General features: G+C 35.3%; 1 protein-coding gene across 2 annotated transcripts in view; it reads left to right on the top strand.

Moving 5' to 3' along the window:
- Positions 1 to 16443, top strand: part of DMD (dystrophin) — a 2426617-nt gene that overhangs the window by 1262951 nt on the left and 1147223 nt on the right. For both annotated transcript variants that reach the window (XM_072743155.1, XM_072743156.1), the window contains exon 42: positions 6674 to 6868. In XM_072743155.1, coding sequence (XP_072599256.1) covers positions 6674 to 6868 — 195 coding nt within the window. The remainder of the gene's footprint in view (positions 1 to 6673; positions 6869 to 16443) is intronic.

Raw genomic sequence — 16443 nt, 5'->3', positions numbered from 1 at the left:
GAATTGGAGAAATGTGACATGATTAAATCAGAAATACTTTTAAATCTATACCAATAAAGATTATATTATGAAATGAAGAGAACATTCCTGTTTGAATTCTGCAAATTCCAAAGAGGAAATTATATTAGAACTGTAGACCCCAGCAATTCTAGTCAAACATCTATTTTTAAAAATTACCTTTTTGAGTTGGTAGTTTCTTTATTTATTTATTCAGCAAATATTTATGATCACCTTCTATATGCTAGGCACTATGCTTGAGTCTTTGGTATGTTTATTTTACATTGTAAGACACCCAGGATATATAACTTTATCTATGACACTAAAATGTTACTTTTCTTGTGATTTCTTACAATGGTCAGCCATCTATGTTGGTACTTTCCTTAGTGGAAACCAAAGCCCTTTTCTTTCACTTCTCTCACAGGCCGTACTTAGTGACTAGAATTTTACCAAGTTACTAATGTATGTTAATTTATTGAAAATCCTTATTAAAATGCAAATGTTATCCTGTGGAGGATAACACTTTAAACCACTATAAGTCATTAACACATTATCAAGATTTAGTTTATCAGTTTAATTAGATGGTAATTTAGCTTGGCCCCAAGGAGCTAGGTAAATTTGATGGTATGGAAGAGAAGAATCACCATGAGACAGATGAACGAGCAAGTCCAGCAGCCAGATCCATTATACAGGACACTACATATACCTGGCCTTCTAGAAGTAGGATGTACTTAGAGATTGGAAAGTAGAGCTTCATCTGCATACCTCCTTCACTGACAACCTGCCCTGCACCAAAATTTTATTTCAGAAAATAAATAATATGGCTATACAGGATGATTTTCTGCACTATTTTACACTGATTACTTTATTATTTTATGGGTCTTATTATTTTTGAACAAAAGAGAGTTAAGTTATAAGCTTAATACAGTTTGTTGATTCCTTAATGATCATTTGAGGATTGAATTTCTCCTTTTTTTCTTACACAACTTCACATTGACAATTTTCTGGATGATGCATAAAGGAGGTAGAAATACCTTAAGAGCAAACTGTCATTGCTATTTTCTCTATGTAATCCTATAACCAATCCATTTGGACTCATTTGGCTGATTATTTAAAATCTTTCTACCCAGTGACAGAAGTAAACATATGGAAGGCTGAATACTGTCAGAATACTAGTATTGTCTTGGCATTTATGGGTATCCAAAACTATAAAGAGGAAAGACTAAACCCATAAATATCTCATCTGTGTCGTATTCTTGTTACTTGTATCTCTTATTCTTTGATTCTTTCTTTCAATCTGTGGGTTAATGCAGTATTTTTTTGACCAAATTAGATTTTTTGATTTGCCATTTTAGGCCTGTGATTTATATAAATGATCACGGAGAAATAAATAAAAATAGCTCAGGTGTGTTTCTTACTTCAATGACCCCTAGGAGGAAACATAATTGTCTTTTTCCAAATACTTTTGAGAGTAGGAAAGGCAGCTACCTAAGTTCTTTCACATTTCCTTGTCATTTATGACCCATCATAACCCATAAAAGGCCTGTGATCATATTTGGGATTTACCTGCTATTGTGTTATTATTTTAAAATAATCTGTACTATTTAAGAATGCCCTTTTGAGGAAAGATAATCAGATATACATTAACAGATTTTCATATCATGGTTCACTTTAATCATTAATAAACAATCTTATTTTATTTTAAAGATTTAGCCCATCTTTGCCTTTATTAACTATAATGTTACTCCATTAAAAAATGGCTACATTATTGTATTATGGGGTTTTTTGGTCCATATGTCAGTTTTTTTTTAGTTAGACTTTGAATATGTTGACATATTTTATATACCATGTTTATATTAAATATATACATGTTTTATGGAATGTATCATAATATGGGATTTTGTGCATTTTTCTTTTTGAGTTTCTTTGACATCATAACTCATAAATGGACCAGTAACCACAAGCTATTTGAAACATATATTGATGAGAGAGAAATACTTTAAATCATGGAAGAAAATATTTTGTTCTAAAAACTTAGATATAATGGACCATTGGTTTCAAAACAGGATTGCTTCTATCTTGTGCAGTATGTGGCCCTTCAAGAAACAAATTTTAAGTAATAAAAATAATGTGATAACTAACGTTTGAGAGAAACCAAAGTTTATTAAAAACTTTATGAATGAATTCTATGCCTATGTACATAGCTCAAAATCTCAGAACTATTTTCACTTCAACTTTAGGTGCTGCAAATCATAGTTTTATCCTATCATAATCCTTTTAAGCATCAATTGAGCTTTCCATTTGTTAATAAAAATAAGTACTTTAGGGCTTTCTTCCACATCTGTTGATTTTCATTTCTAGAAAATGAGGATAGTATATTCTTTTGGGTATATATTGTTAGAAGTGAATATGAACAGAGAGAAATAAAATGAATTAATATGGCTACAGCACTTCCTTGCTAATGATGCGTGCATTTCTATAATGATATAAGGTGGTAAAGAACATTAACAAAAACAAGTTGATTTTCAAAAGGTTAGACAGGATTTGTACACAGAATTCAGAAGGAGATAATTATTCAAGACAGAGTTAATGAAATTCAGATGAAAAGGCAAAATCTGAATATGAGTGCATGGATTATGCATTAAGAGGCAAAAATGAACATGATACTTCCAATTATATTGATTTTTTAATAACTGTGGATTTTTTATTAAATGAAATGGAAAGTCATTCATTGGATATAGTTTATTATAGAACTGCATGACTTTGTCAAAAGGAATGATATATTTTCAGGAGTAGATAGTAAACTAGATCTCCAAATTTCTGACTCTGTTGATTAAATTTTTAGTTGTTTCTTGTATATGAAACTTATGATACATTTTCTGTATTAAATTTTATTGCATCAACTACAACTTTATTCAAAATATGTAAAACTGAATTTTCTAATAAATGAGTTGATTGTTTCCCAATGGTGTCAAAGAATTATTTTGCAATTTTTGTATTTCTCATAAAAGTTCACTGGAGCATCCTTTAGCTTTCCCTATTCAGGTGATATGCACCACTTAACTTCTCTTATCTATGATGACTGGATACTATGTATTGATATGATAGGAGGAACTAAGTCCTCCAACATATCCATCATCATTAAATATTTCCAAAGTGTGGTTACTAACCTTTTTCAATTTAATATACAAAATACAACTGAGTCAATGTTCACAGTAATTGTAACTGGAAGGCATTTTAGAAATTATAGGCATTCTAATTTATTTATTTATTTTTTTACAAAAGAGAAAAAGAGAAAGCAGATTACTTGTTTATCAGTAGTTTAGGATACAAAGATTGCAATGTTTTTCTCGCTCAGATCTTTTCTAGGTGATAGAATATGTCTATTTTTTTATTGTTCTCATTGACCATAATAGTTTTAATATTTCTCAATATTCTGGAGATTGTCTTTATGCTATGTGTGAACATGGAGTGAATAGGTTGTGGTATAGTTAGTCCACTTATTTTCATAAACTGATACCAATTGTTCTAAGGCTTGTATATGATAATCTTGAAAATAATTTCAATATACGTGTTACTAGAGCTTGACCTATGTGCAATACAATGGCTAGTGCTTCTTTGAAAGGTATTACAATCAGGTTAGTGATGGCTTCCTCATTGAATGAAAAAAAAAGCAAAAAGCGTTTCTAGAACCAGATATAAAAATAAAATTATTTGAAAATTTCTGAATATAAATAGATGCACCTAACATTACCCTAAAAGAGATTTCCATTGAAATATGGGTGAAAAGGGTTTTCTCTTGATATGATGATGAATATTTATTATGTGGGAAAGAAGACATGGATCAATATTTAATAAAATAATCTATGACAGACATTTAGTCAAGTAGTGAAAAGCTTTACAAATGAGAAGCTAGTATGCTGCTTACTTTCTTAGAGCCCTGGATGAGGACTGTAGCCAATGCAGATCTTTTTTTTTTTTTTTTTAGATTTATTTATTTATTTCAGAGAGAGAGAGAGAGTGAGTGAAGTGGTACAGGGAGAGAATCTTTCAAGCAGACTCCATACTGAACGCAGAGTCCAAATTGGGGCTCAGTCCCATAACACATGAGATCATGACCTGAGTGGAAATCAAAAGTTGGATGCTTAACTAAGCCACCCAGGCACCCTATAGCTAGTGCAAATCTTATTTGTTGAGACACAGAAGTCCAGTCTTCAGAGCTGTGTGGTTAGCATTGTTATTTAAATAAATTTCAATTAAAAAAATGATTTGAGTATAGTTGACACACAATGTTATATTAGTGTCAGGCATACATTTTAATGGAAAATTCCTGCATGTACAACAAAATATAATTAGCCACAAACACAAAGAATTAGAAACTTGGGTTTTAAACTGTGTTTCAGGAAGTTAAGTCTAAGGCAGTAGTCAAATGTGAGTTTATTTTTAGTGTCTTATTCCTCTATTGTATTTAACTGTTAAGTCCCTTACTATCTATAATCCATAATTATTATATTTGGAAGTCATCAGTATGAATTTAAGATAGCTGTGAGCCTCTCAAGTGTAGATAATGAAGATCAGGGAAACTACCTGTCAAAAAAGAAACAGAAAGAGGATATAAAGAACTCAGTATTTAAGAGAAAATGATGAGGACAGACATTAAAACCTTTTGGAACTCACACTGATTTTTTAAATGAAATTCAGATTTTTAAAAATATTTGGAAGATATGTATCATTCTAAAATAATCCCCTTGGTTAGACAAAAATACACACACACATACACACACATACATACATGTATATGTACACATATAAGACAGAGATAAACCACTACTTAACTTTGTCACTAATAACAAAAACCACTATTCTACCCAACTTTGTCACTAATAACAAAAACCACTATTCTATAAAAATTTACAGGTATAAAATGTATATTAATAAAAAGTAAAATTGCTCCATTATAGAAAAATAGTATAGAACCATTCTTGTTTCACATAATATAAAGCGATCTTTCCCTCAGGAGGTGAAGAAACTGATGCAAATGAGAAAAACCACTTATTACCTTGGAAAATTTCAAGAACAGTCATCCATCTAATAGAATATATGGACGTCACAGTGAATTTGCTTGACTTGTGTTAACTCTACTAGTTAGTACTAAGTTAATGTGTCAATGGAAATTGCATATTCAAATGCCTGCTGATTTATTTTTCTTTTAGTGGAATGGTTGGTTTGAAATGAAAATATTGAGAATTTGAATTAAAAATATGTGATTAAATCTGTAGATTGTCCTCTTTAAACTCTAGCTCAAAATCCTAATATTATCTTAAATGTAAAATTAGAAGTGCATATAGAGTATCATCCTATTCATCATGAAGGAATGTGTATCATATATTTAGTCAAGATATATACACAATATCAAACTTTGTAAAAACTATAATTATTCCGTTTAAGCATATTTGTGCAATTCTGTGAATTTGCAGTGTCATAAGTAAATGAGACATCTAAATTGCAATTATTTTTATATTATGTTAGAAATGAGTAGAAGAATCCTGGACTTGATAAATTAATAAGAAAGCATGTGTAGACTAGCTTATAATTTTACTCATCTTAACATGGATTCAGTCTGAGATCCTAAATTCCATTTAATTTTATTGCTGCAAAAATGAGGATGGTCTTGTCATAAAACCTGTGCAGTAATAAATGATTGTGTTAGCATGCTTATCATCAGAGCTCCTCTAGAGACTCTGCCACTGAAACCCTCAGCTGACCCCATCAACAGGCAGATGGCAGTTGATCAATTCAAAACAAAGTTACTGGAAAACTAATTTCAATTACAAGAGTTTTGTTGCTTATAGTAGAGACAGAAGAGAGCAGAGGTCATCTATCTTTTTGAATTTGAGTGCCAAATAGTATTTATTTCATACTCTTACAAGGAGTAAGGAAAGAGGTGCTATTGGCCAAATACAGAAGGACTATAAGCTACAAATGCCTATCAATCGCAGTACTTGAATGGCAGGTAGGAACGTGCAGATGTAGGAGGAGGCTAGTGCCTCCTTAGACCTGTGGGCTTTCTGGAGTTCTTATTAAAATGTGAATTCCACTCTCAGTCTTTCTCATCTAGTACTTTAATTAGAAGCTTAACTTAACAGGAAACTAGCATTAAAGAAGGGATCTGATGTCTGGAATTGGTAGGGTAAGGGTGCTGAATGTAAAGGTATATACTGGCCCAAACCACTTTGTCCCTCTTGTACCTCAATCTAGATTTGAGAAGAAAAGCATAGGAGAGGTTCCTTGATAGGAAAACCACAGATGTTGACCCCCCCACCCGCCTACCCCATACCTAATTTTCTAGGAAGCTTAGAATTACATCTTAAAAACCAGCTGTAAAAATTATCCTTTTCTTAGTGTAAAATTATCCATCTCATAACCTATGGCTCTTGCTCTTTCATTCTTACACTCATGGTACTGATGTGTCTATATCTCTTATTTTTAAATGTTTCTAACACCTTTTGCAAGAAGAGGGTGTTTAAGTAATAACCTTTTAACTAGACTTATCATCATGCATTTTTATTCACTTTCAGCCCTCTATCAGCTATAAACTGGAATGTATATAAACTCAGTAGAGATATTTTCATTATTAGGAAGCTAAAAGAATTGTTCTTTTGTATGTCTATACCAGCACACTGTCCATGAAGAGTCAGTGGTGGCGATGACTGAAGATATGCCTTTGGAAATTTCTTATGTGCCTTCTACTTACCTGACTGAGATCACTCATGTCTCACAAGCCCTATCAGAAGTGGAAGAGCTTCTTAATGCTCCAGACCTTTGTGCTCAAGATTTTGAAGATCTCTTTAAACAAGAAGAATCCTTGAAGGTAAAAGCAAAGCATTTTTATGAGATTTTTACAAGCAGTTCTTCTTGATCATTTGCAGTACCACAACGACTGACTTAGAGGTACACACCAAGGCATTTTAACGTACATGTGGAATTCCTAAACCACTTCACAGGATAGTTAGTTCTAGAAAGCTGAGTTAGAAAAAGAAACATAAACCAGAAGAGGTATTTTATAATATTTGATGTTGAGAGACTTCCTAAAAGGAGGGAACACAGAAGTAATAGTTTCACATAGATTCAGGGCAGAAAGGACTTACCCAAAAGCATGCTTTGATAAGGTAACAGTATATTCACAACTAATACATTCCTTTCCTTTCTTTTCCCATAAAAGAGGAAATTTATGAGATTTTAAATAGTATTTATTGCATATAGGTTTAGCTTTATATTTTTTACTTAAAATATGCATATTCAACTTCAAATTAGTGCCAGCATCAATACTGTGATACCTGGAATCTAATTGAATAGAAAGCAATGAAGTGTTTCTTTAAAATTTCCAGGCAAAGGCTACCAACTAAATCTAGTATCTTTTCAAACCGCCAACTGCATGTTTCTGAATCCCAAAGACAAAGCATGATGAGGAAATAGACTTTGAATTGTAGAGGGAAGTGTCTGAAGATAGATGAATTTAGCACCAAGAAAATGTACATAATAATGTGTGCCTCAAAATAATTTTTGTGATCATACATTTTACACTCAAAATGAAATAGGATAGCCAGAGCTCAGTATTTTTCAATGCAAATAGTGTAAGATTATAGGCAGAAGATAAGTTTGCTCTCAGCAGCACCTATTAGCCAAAGTATTTTATACTCTAAATGATTTCTTGGGAGCTCATTCCATATCACACGTTTGTCTGCATAAGTATACAGAAAGATAAAGCTGTTTGTTTGTTTCGGAAATCAGAGCTACAATATCTTGAGTGACTTGAATTTACTGTCTTACATTATATCAAGTAAGATATAAAATTACATGCTAAAATAAAATAAGAAAGGCACGGATCTCTGAAACTAGTCCATCCATTTCAGTGTGGTGCTCTTTATTATTCTTTTTGAAATAAAAGTCAGATCACTAATGGATACAGTGAAGAAAAGAAACCCAATCAATTGATAAAGGAGATATGCCAGCATTCTTGTCGTTATTCACATTAACTAATTTCACATGACAGCACAGTTTATAAGTTCATCATTGTCATTCAACATGTAAATCACTGCTAATGAGCTAATATTCATTTCATTCCATGTTCCCAGACATATGGGTCAAGAGAGCAGTGACCCTAAACTTATTAAGTTGCCAATTGAATATCTTTGTCTTCATACCTCTTAACCTGGCACACTCAGAATGATGGGCCCCTGGCTACATTCAGCTAGTCATTTGTTCTTCCAGATATGTTTAAGAGTATTATAGCTCAGCATAATACCCTCCAGTTCCATCCACGTTGAAGCAAATGGTGGGTATTTGTCGTTTCTAATTGCTGAGTAATATTCCATTGTATACATAAACCACATCTTCTTTATCCATTCATCTTTCGATGGACACCGAGGCTCCTTCCACAGTTTGGCTATTGTGGCCATTGCTGCTATAAACATCGGGGTGCAGGTGTCCCGACGTTTCATTGCATCTGAATCTTTGAGTGAAATAAGTCAATCGGAGAAGGACAAACAGTGTATGTTCTCATTCATTTGGGGAATATGAATAATAGTGAAAGGGAATATAAAGGAAGGGAAAAGAAATGTTGGGAAATATCAGGAAGGGAGACAGAACATAAAGACTCCTAACTCGGGGAAATGAACTAGGGTTGGTGGAAGGGGAGGAGGGCGGGTGTTGGAGGGGAATGGGTGACGAGCACTGAGGTGGACACTTGACAGGATGAGCATTGGGTGTTTTTCTGTATGTTGGTAAATTGAACACCAATAAAAATTAATTAAAAAAATAAATAAAGATAAAAAAATGAAATAGATTGTGTTTCAGTTATCAATAAATCTTCAGGAGTGAATTGTAGTAAAAAATATCTGACTACCTTTTTGACATTTAACCTTTCCACACCACATCTGAGAAAGCTGAAAAGAAAGCCTGAGTATTCCCTCTTTTGGCATCAGTGGAAAGTTCAAACCATATGAACGCAAGTTTGCACATGTAGAGACCTTCATCCCAGCCCACCCCCTTACCACCATAAAATTGTAAGCGAGTGCCCTTTCTCAATCTTTTTTCAACCCATTTTTGGATCAACTTAGAAGCAGCCTTGGTCTCCCTCATTGTGTGATCTCATTTTTGTGACCAATAAATCTTTTCATGCCCTCTGGAAAAAAAAAAAAGTATTATAGCTAATGCCAATTGTGATCGTATTGATTACTGTGGTTTGTAAAAGTGTTATTGCAGGTTTAATTTAACTGGATTATGGAATCCTCGTTAGACGCAGTTTGGGGCATAACTCCAGCTCATGACCAATAAATCTCTGGCAGTAGGCAAACGGGCTTCCTACCTTTGTGAGCCTTTGAAGGAGGATAGTTTTGATCTCAGTCTTTTCAATGAATATGTATTTCCTCTTAAAGGCATTCATCATTGTCATTATCCAGTAGTAAAAATAGAAAAGTAGTGCATAAATTGTACAGCTTCTGGTTGGGAAGGTTTGAAATTAAATTGTGTTTGATTTTATTCCTGACAGATTTGCATGAATCAAATTACAGAATTATAGTAGGTATTGCTGTGGTTTAACATACATATTTCTTTAAAGTATAATACAACACAAGTAATGTGTAATAAGTTAAAATAATTACTCTCTGAACATAATATAACTAATATAGCACACATAATTTCCATAGATTTATTGAATTGGAAAGCTACCTAATCATTTTGACAAGAAAGAAGCAGAAAAACAGCTATTTACATATGGAATTCCACATTTAATAGCTGACACATTAGCTAAGGAAAACTAGAAATGAATGAGGAACATACACATAAGTAGTATTTATTCTTATAGTATAGTCAATATTAGTGTTGTGAATCAATCGATTGTGTTTGTTTATATGCAAAAAGTTATTAATTGTACAAATTGTACATTGTACGATAGTTTTGAAAGAATTTAAATTTTGAAAGTTTCAATCGATGTTATTACTTTATTTTTTTGTATATTTTTTTATTGGAGTTCAATTTGCCAACATATAGTATAACACCCAGTGCTCATCCCATCAGGTGTCCCCTTCAGTACCCGTCACCCAGTCACCCCAACCCCCCGCCCACCTCCCTTTCCACCACCCCTTGTTCGTTTCCCAGAGTTAGGAGTCTCTCATGTTCTGTCACCCTCTCTAATATTTCCCACTCATTTTCCCTCCTTTCCCCTTTATTCCCTTTCACTATTTTTTTATATTCCCCATGTAAATAAAACCATATAATGTTTTTCCTTCTCCGATTGACTTACTTCACTGAGCATAATACCCTCCAATTCTATCCACGTTGAAGCAAATGGTGGGGATTGGTTGTTTCTAATGGTTGAGTAATATTCCATTGTATATATAGACCATATCTTCTTCTTTATCCATTCATCTTTCGATGGACACCGAGGCTCCTTCCACAGTTTGGCTATTATGGACATTGCTGCTATAAACATTGGGGTACAAGTGTCTTGGTCTTTCACTGCATCTGTATCTTTGGGGTAAACCCCAAGCAGTGCAATTGCTGGGTTGTAGGGCAGGTCTATTTTTAACTCTTTGAGGAACCTCCACACAGTTTTCTAGAGTGGCTGCATCAGTTCGCATTCCCACCAAGACTGCAAGAGGGTTCCCCTTTCTCCACATCCTCTCCAACATTTGTTGTTTCCTGTCTTGTTAATTTCCCCCATTCTCACTGACGTGAGGTGGTATCTCATTGTGGTTTGGATTTGTATTTCCCTGATGGCCAGTGATGCAGAGCATTTTCTCATGTGCTTGTTGGCCATGTCCATGTCTTCCTCTGTGAGATTTCTCTTCATGTCTTTTGCCCATTTCATGATTGGATCGTTTGTTTCTTTGCTGTTGAGTATAATAAGGTCTTTATAGATCTTGGATACTAGCCCTTTTTCTGATAGGTCATTTGCAAATATCTTCTCCCATTCTGTAGGTTGTCTTTTAGTTTTTTTGACGGCTTCTTTTGCTTGGCAGAAGTTTTTTATCTTGATGAAATCCCAATGATTCATTTTTGCTTTTGTTTCCCCTGCCTTCATAGATGTATCTTGCAAGAAGTTGCTGTGGCCAAGTTCAAAAAGGGTGTTACCTGTGTTCTCCTCTAGGATTTTGATAGATTCTTGTCTCACATTTAGATCTTTCATCCATTTTGAGTTTATCTTTGTGTATGGAGTAAGAGAATGGTCTAGTTTCATTCTTCTGCATGTGGATGTCCAATTTTCCCAGTACCATTTATTAGAGAGACTGTCCTTTTTCCAGTGGATAGTCTTTCCTGCTTTGTCGATTATTAGTTGACCATAGAGTTGAGGTCCAATTTCTGGGTTCTCTATTCTGTTCCATTGATCTATGTGTCTGTTTTTGTGCCAGTACCACACTGTCTTGATGATCACAGCTTTGTAGTACAACTTGAAATCCAGCATTGTGATGCCCCCGGCGCTGGTTTTCTTTTTCAATATTCCCCTGGCTACTCGGAGTCTTTTCTGATTCCACACAAATCTTAAGATCATTTGTTCCAACTCTGTGATAAAAGTCCATGGTATTTTGATAGGGATTACATTGAATGTGTAAATTGTCCTGGGTAACATTGACATTTTCACCATATTAATTCTTCCAATCCATGAGCATGGAATATTTTTCTCTTTGCGTCTTCCTCCATTTCCTTCAGAAGTGTTCTGTAGTTTTTAGGGTATACATCCTTTATCTCTTTGGTTAGGTTTATTCCTAGGTACCTTATGGTTTTGGGTGCAATTGTAAATGGGATTGACTCCTTAATTTCTCTTTCTTCAGTCTCATTGTTAGTGTATAGAAATGCCACTGATTTCTGGGCATTCATTCTCTATCGCGCCACACTGCCGAATTGCTGTATGAGTTCTAGCAATCTTGGGGTGGAGTCTTTTGGGTTTTCTACGTACAGTATCATGTCATCTGCGAAGAGGGAGAGTTTGACTTCTGCTTTGCCAATTTGAATGCCTTTTATTTCTTTTCATTGTCCGCTTGCTGAGGCTAGGACTTCTGGTACTATGTTGAATAGCAATGATAAGAGTGGATATCCCTGCCGTGTTCCTGATCTTAGCGGAAAGGCTCCCAGTGTTTCCCCATTGAGAATATTTCCTGTGGGCTTTTCATATATGGCTTTAAGATGCTGAGGAATGTTCCCTCTATCCCAGCACTCTGAAGAGTGGTTTTTTTATAAATTTATTTTTATTGGTGTTCAATTTGCCAAGATATATAAAAACACCCAGTGCTCATCCCATCAAGTGTCCCCCTCAGTGCCCATCACCCAGTCACCCCCACCCTGCGCCCACTTCCCTTTCTATTACCCCCAGTTCATTTCCCAGGGTTCGGAGTCTCTCATGTTCTGTCTCCCTTTCTGATATTTCCCACTCATTTTCTCTCCTTTCCCCTTTATTCCCTTTCACTATTTTTTATATTCCCCAAATGAATGAGACCATATAATGTTTGTCCTTCTCCGATTGACATACTTCACTCAGCATAATACCCTCCAGTTCCATCCACGTCGAAGCAAATGGTGGGTATTCGTTGTTTCTAATGGCTGAGGTATATTCCATTGTATACATAAACCACATCTTCTTTATCCATTCATCTTTCGATGGACACCGAGGCTCCTTCCACAGTTTGGCTATTGTGGACATTGCTGCTAGAAACATCGGGGTGCAGGTGTCCCAGCGTTTCACTGCATCTATATCTTGGGGTAAATCCCCAGCAGTGCAATTGAAGAGTTTTGATCAGGAATGGATGCTGTATTTTGTCAAATGCTTTCTCTGCATCTATGAGAGGATCATATGGTTCTTGTTTTTTCTCTTGTTGATGTGATCTATCACGTTGATTGTTTTACGAGTGTTGAACCAACCTTGCATCCCAGGGATAAATCCCACTTGGTCATGGTGAATAATCTTCTTAATGTACTGTTGGATCCTATTGGCTAGTATCTTGTTGAGAACTTCTGCATCTGTGTTCATCAGGGATATTGGTCTATAATTCTCCTTTTTGGTGGGGTCTTTGTCTGGTTTTGGAATTAAGGTGATACTGGCCTCATAGAACAAGTTTGGAAGTATTCCATCCCTTTCTATCTTTTGGAATAGCTTTAGTAGAATAGATATTGTTTCTTCTTTAAATGTGTGATAGAATTCCCCTGGGAAGCCATGTGGCCCTGGACATTTGTGTCTTGGGAGGTTTTTGATGACTGCTTCAATTTCCTCCCTGGTTATTGGCCTGTTCAGGTTTTCTATTTCATCCTGTTCCAGTTTTGGTAATTTGTGGTTTTCCAGAAATGCATACTTTTTTTTCTAGATTGCCTAATTTATTGGCATTTAGCTGCTTATGATATGTTTTTAAAATCGTTTGTATTTCCTTGGTATTGTTTGTGATCTCCCCTTTTTCATTGATGATTTTATTAATTTGAGTCTTTTCTCTTTTCTTTTTAATATGGCTGGCTAATGGTTTATCTATCTTATGAATTCTTTCAAAGAACGAACTCCTGGTTTTGTTGATATGTTCTACAGTTCTTCTGGTCTCTATTGCATTGAGTTCTGCTCGAATATCTATTAACTCTCTTCTTCTGCTTGGTGTAGGTTTTATTTGCTGTTTTTTCTCCAGTTCCTTTGGGGTGACAGGTTAGCTTGTATATTTGAGTTTTTCCAATTTTTTTGAGGGATGCTTGTATTGTGATGTATTTCCCTCTCAGGACTGCTTTTGCTGTATCTCAAAGATTTTGAATGGTTGTATCTTCATTCTCATTAGTTTCCATGAATCTTTTTAATTCTTCTTCTCTAATTTCCTGGTTTACCCATTCATCTTTTAGCAGGATGCTCTTTAACCTCCACATGTTTCTTCCAAATTTCTTTTTGTGATTGAGTTTTAGTTTCAAAGCATTGTGGTCTGCTCAGTGCAGAGTGGCTGTATGAGCGGGCTGAGTCAAGAATATCAACCACACCTAAGCAAATTTCACCCTTGATGATTCTAATGAGGTCAGAGACCTTGTTAGAAGCGAAAAACCCTTCTCTCTGTAGTGTTCCAGCTGTTCTCTCTTTAAATCTCAGGTCAAATTCATAGGTTTTCAGGATGGTTTGAAAGTTATCTAAGTAAGTTGGTGGGGCCAGGTGAGTTGAGGACCCCTACTCCTCCTCCATCTTGCCTCACCTCCTGCTATTACTTTATTTTTGAGAAAAAAAATTCAATTGTCTTAAAATTCTCTAGAATATAATTACTAGCTTACATCATCAACACTTGCTTTAAATTGTCTCATTATAAAGTATGAGCATAAGAGAGTAGACTGGTGATTGCAAGGGACTAGGGGCAGAGGAAATGGGAAGCTGCTGTTCAGTGGATATAAAATGGAAAAAATCAGTTTTGGAGATATGCTGGGCAACTGCCATAGGTAGCAGTAATGTAGCATACACTTAAAAATGTGTTCAGAGGATGGATATCATATTAATTGCTCTTAAAACAATAAAAATAATGAACTATGGATATAGAACTTTTTAAGTTTCCAAGTTTTGCCCCTGACAGGTTTAAATATTTGACCTCTTCTCACAAAAGAAGAAATGACTTATTTTAGAAGTCCCAGTGAAAAGGATTTGTCCTAGTGCTACCATATACCTGACTGGGCTGGAAATTTTGGTTGTAATGGTGTCTGCATTATTCTTGGGGCCTCACCCTCAGGGTCCCCTGAACTGTGACTTGCAGCTGCCAATTGCAAGTGCCTGGGACTCTTCCTAGGGCTCTCTGATCATCCAAATTTGTAAGTGTCAGGGAGTTACGGCTTTGCCTCCCCACATCTCCCAACAAACCTCAACCAATGGCAGGTTGCTTTCTGGGAATAAAGGACACTGCTCCTACACATCTTTAGCTGCAGTGACTCTGAAACATGTTCTGTGCTTTGACCAAAGTTCCCCTGTGTGACTGATTCCCCACTGTGCATGGTAGGAACTTTCCAGATATTACAGGGGTTAACTGGCTTCCTCTCCTAACCTCTCCACTGCCTTACCAGTGCTTACGAGGATCATTCCCAAGTAAATCACATGCATACACATTCTAATCTTAGACTCTCCTTCTAAGGTATCCAACCTATGATAATTTTGAAAGAAACAATGACATATACACCGTTCAGTCAGCACTTGCTAACAGAAGTCTTGGAGAATACTCCATTCAGGTTGATGGGGAATTCCCCAGTGACTGTGCTACTTCTCCACTAAGGATATCCTTAGGTGCTCAGTTAGATCTTGGCGTTTAGAAAGGTGAACTTTTAGAACTAAAATAAGAGCATGGCTTAGAATAAGGATGACAACTAGATTTCATATTTTGCTGTAATGAGAAATCAATTTTCTTTCAGTGGTCAGGTACTCTTAATAACTTACCTATATTAACTAATTTAATCCTCACAACTCTGTAAAATATTTTAAATTATTTTGCGCATTTTAAGATGAAGAAACTAAGAAAATAGAAAGTCACTTGACAAGGTGACACAGCTAATATTGATGGAGCAAGGGTTTCAACCCAAGCAAAGTAGCTCCGGGATCTGAGCTGTAAGCCACCATACTATACCACCTCTCACAAGGTTTTTTCCCTAGGGCACTATGTTAAGCATAGAAAAGGTGAACTTGGGCAAAACACAGTAGAATACTGAGGTCTGTCATGCCTAATTTATAGGGAAAATGTTCTGGGTTCTAATTCTCAATGAATCCATGAAAGTTTAAGAAGATTCTATGAAGGATTCCATAAAAAGGAAGGAAGGATGGAAATTAAGATAGAAGGAAGGTGGAAAGAGGAAAAGAAAGGGAAGGAAAGAAAAGTCAGATATGCATCATTTCAATTCTCTCATCTAAACTGATGATAGTGCAGATGCTCTGGTTGAGGTAGATAACATTTTTTGTGTTTTTGGTAGGCAAGAGGGTGACAAGAAGTGTGGACAGATGAACAAATCCCACAGATGTTGACAGGACACTTGGGCCCAATGTAGAGTTAGATAGGATCCAGAAATCGAAGCAGCTGTTGTTCAACCTCAGCAGGACTAGAAAGAGCTTGCTATGAGCTCAAAAAGCTAAAGACTGTAAAGCAAAGTCATTCAGTCTTCTTTGACTGGGTCAGCTTTTATGTAGGGTCCTTAAGACCTAAAAGAAATTGTTAAGACAGGCTGCTAATTTAAGGACTGAGATTTTATTCATTCAAACATATTTATTAAGCTTTTGCTATATACCTGGCATCACTCTAAGTGCTTAAAGAACATTGAACAAAATCGATGGACCCCACCTTCATATAGTTTTCATTATAGCAGTTGGAGACAGGATATAAGCAAACAAACAATCAGTATATTTAAAAAGAAAAAAAAAAAAAGCACAGAGTTGGATAAGGGGTATAAAACTACCGGAGGGGAAGGAGTAGG

The sequence above is a fragment of the Vulpes vulpes genome, chromosome X (assembly GCF_048418805.1).
Source record: "Vulpes vulpes isolate BD-2025 chromosome X, VulVul3, whole genome shotgun sequence".
Classification (NCBI taxonomy): domain Eukaryota; kingdom Metazoa; phylum Chordata; class Mammalia; order Carnivora; family Canidae; genus Vulpes; species Vulpes vulpes.
The sequence above is the reverse complement of the archived record's forward strand: the minus strand, read 5'-3'. Positions and strand labels throughout refer to the sequence as shown.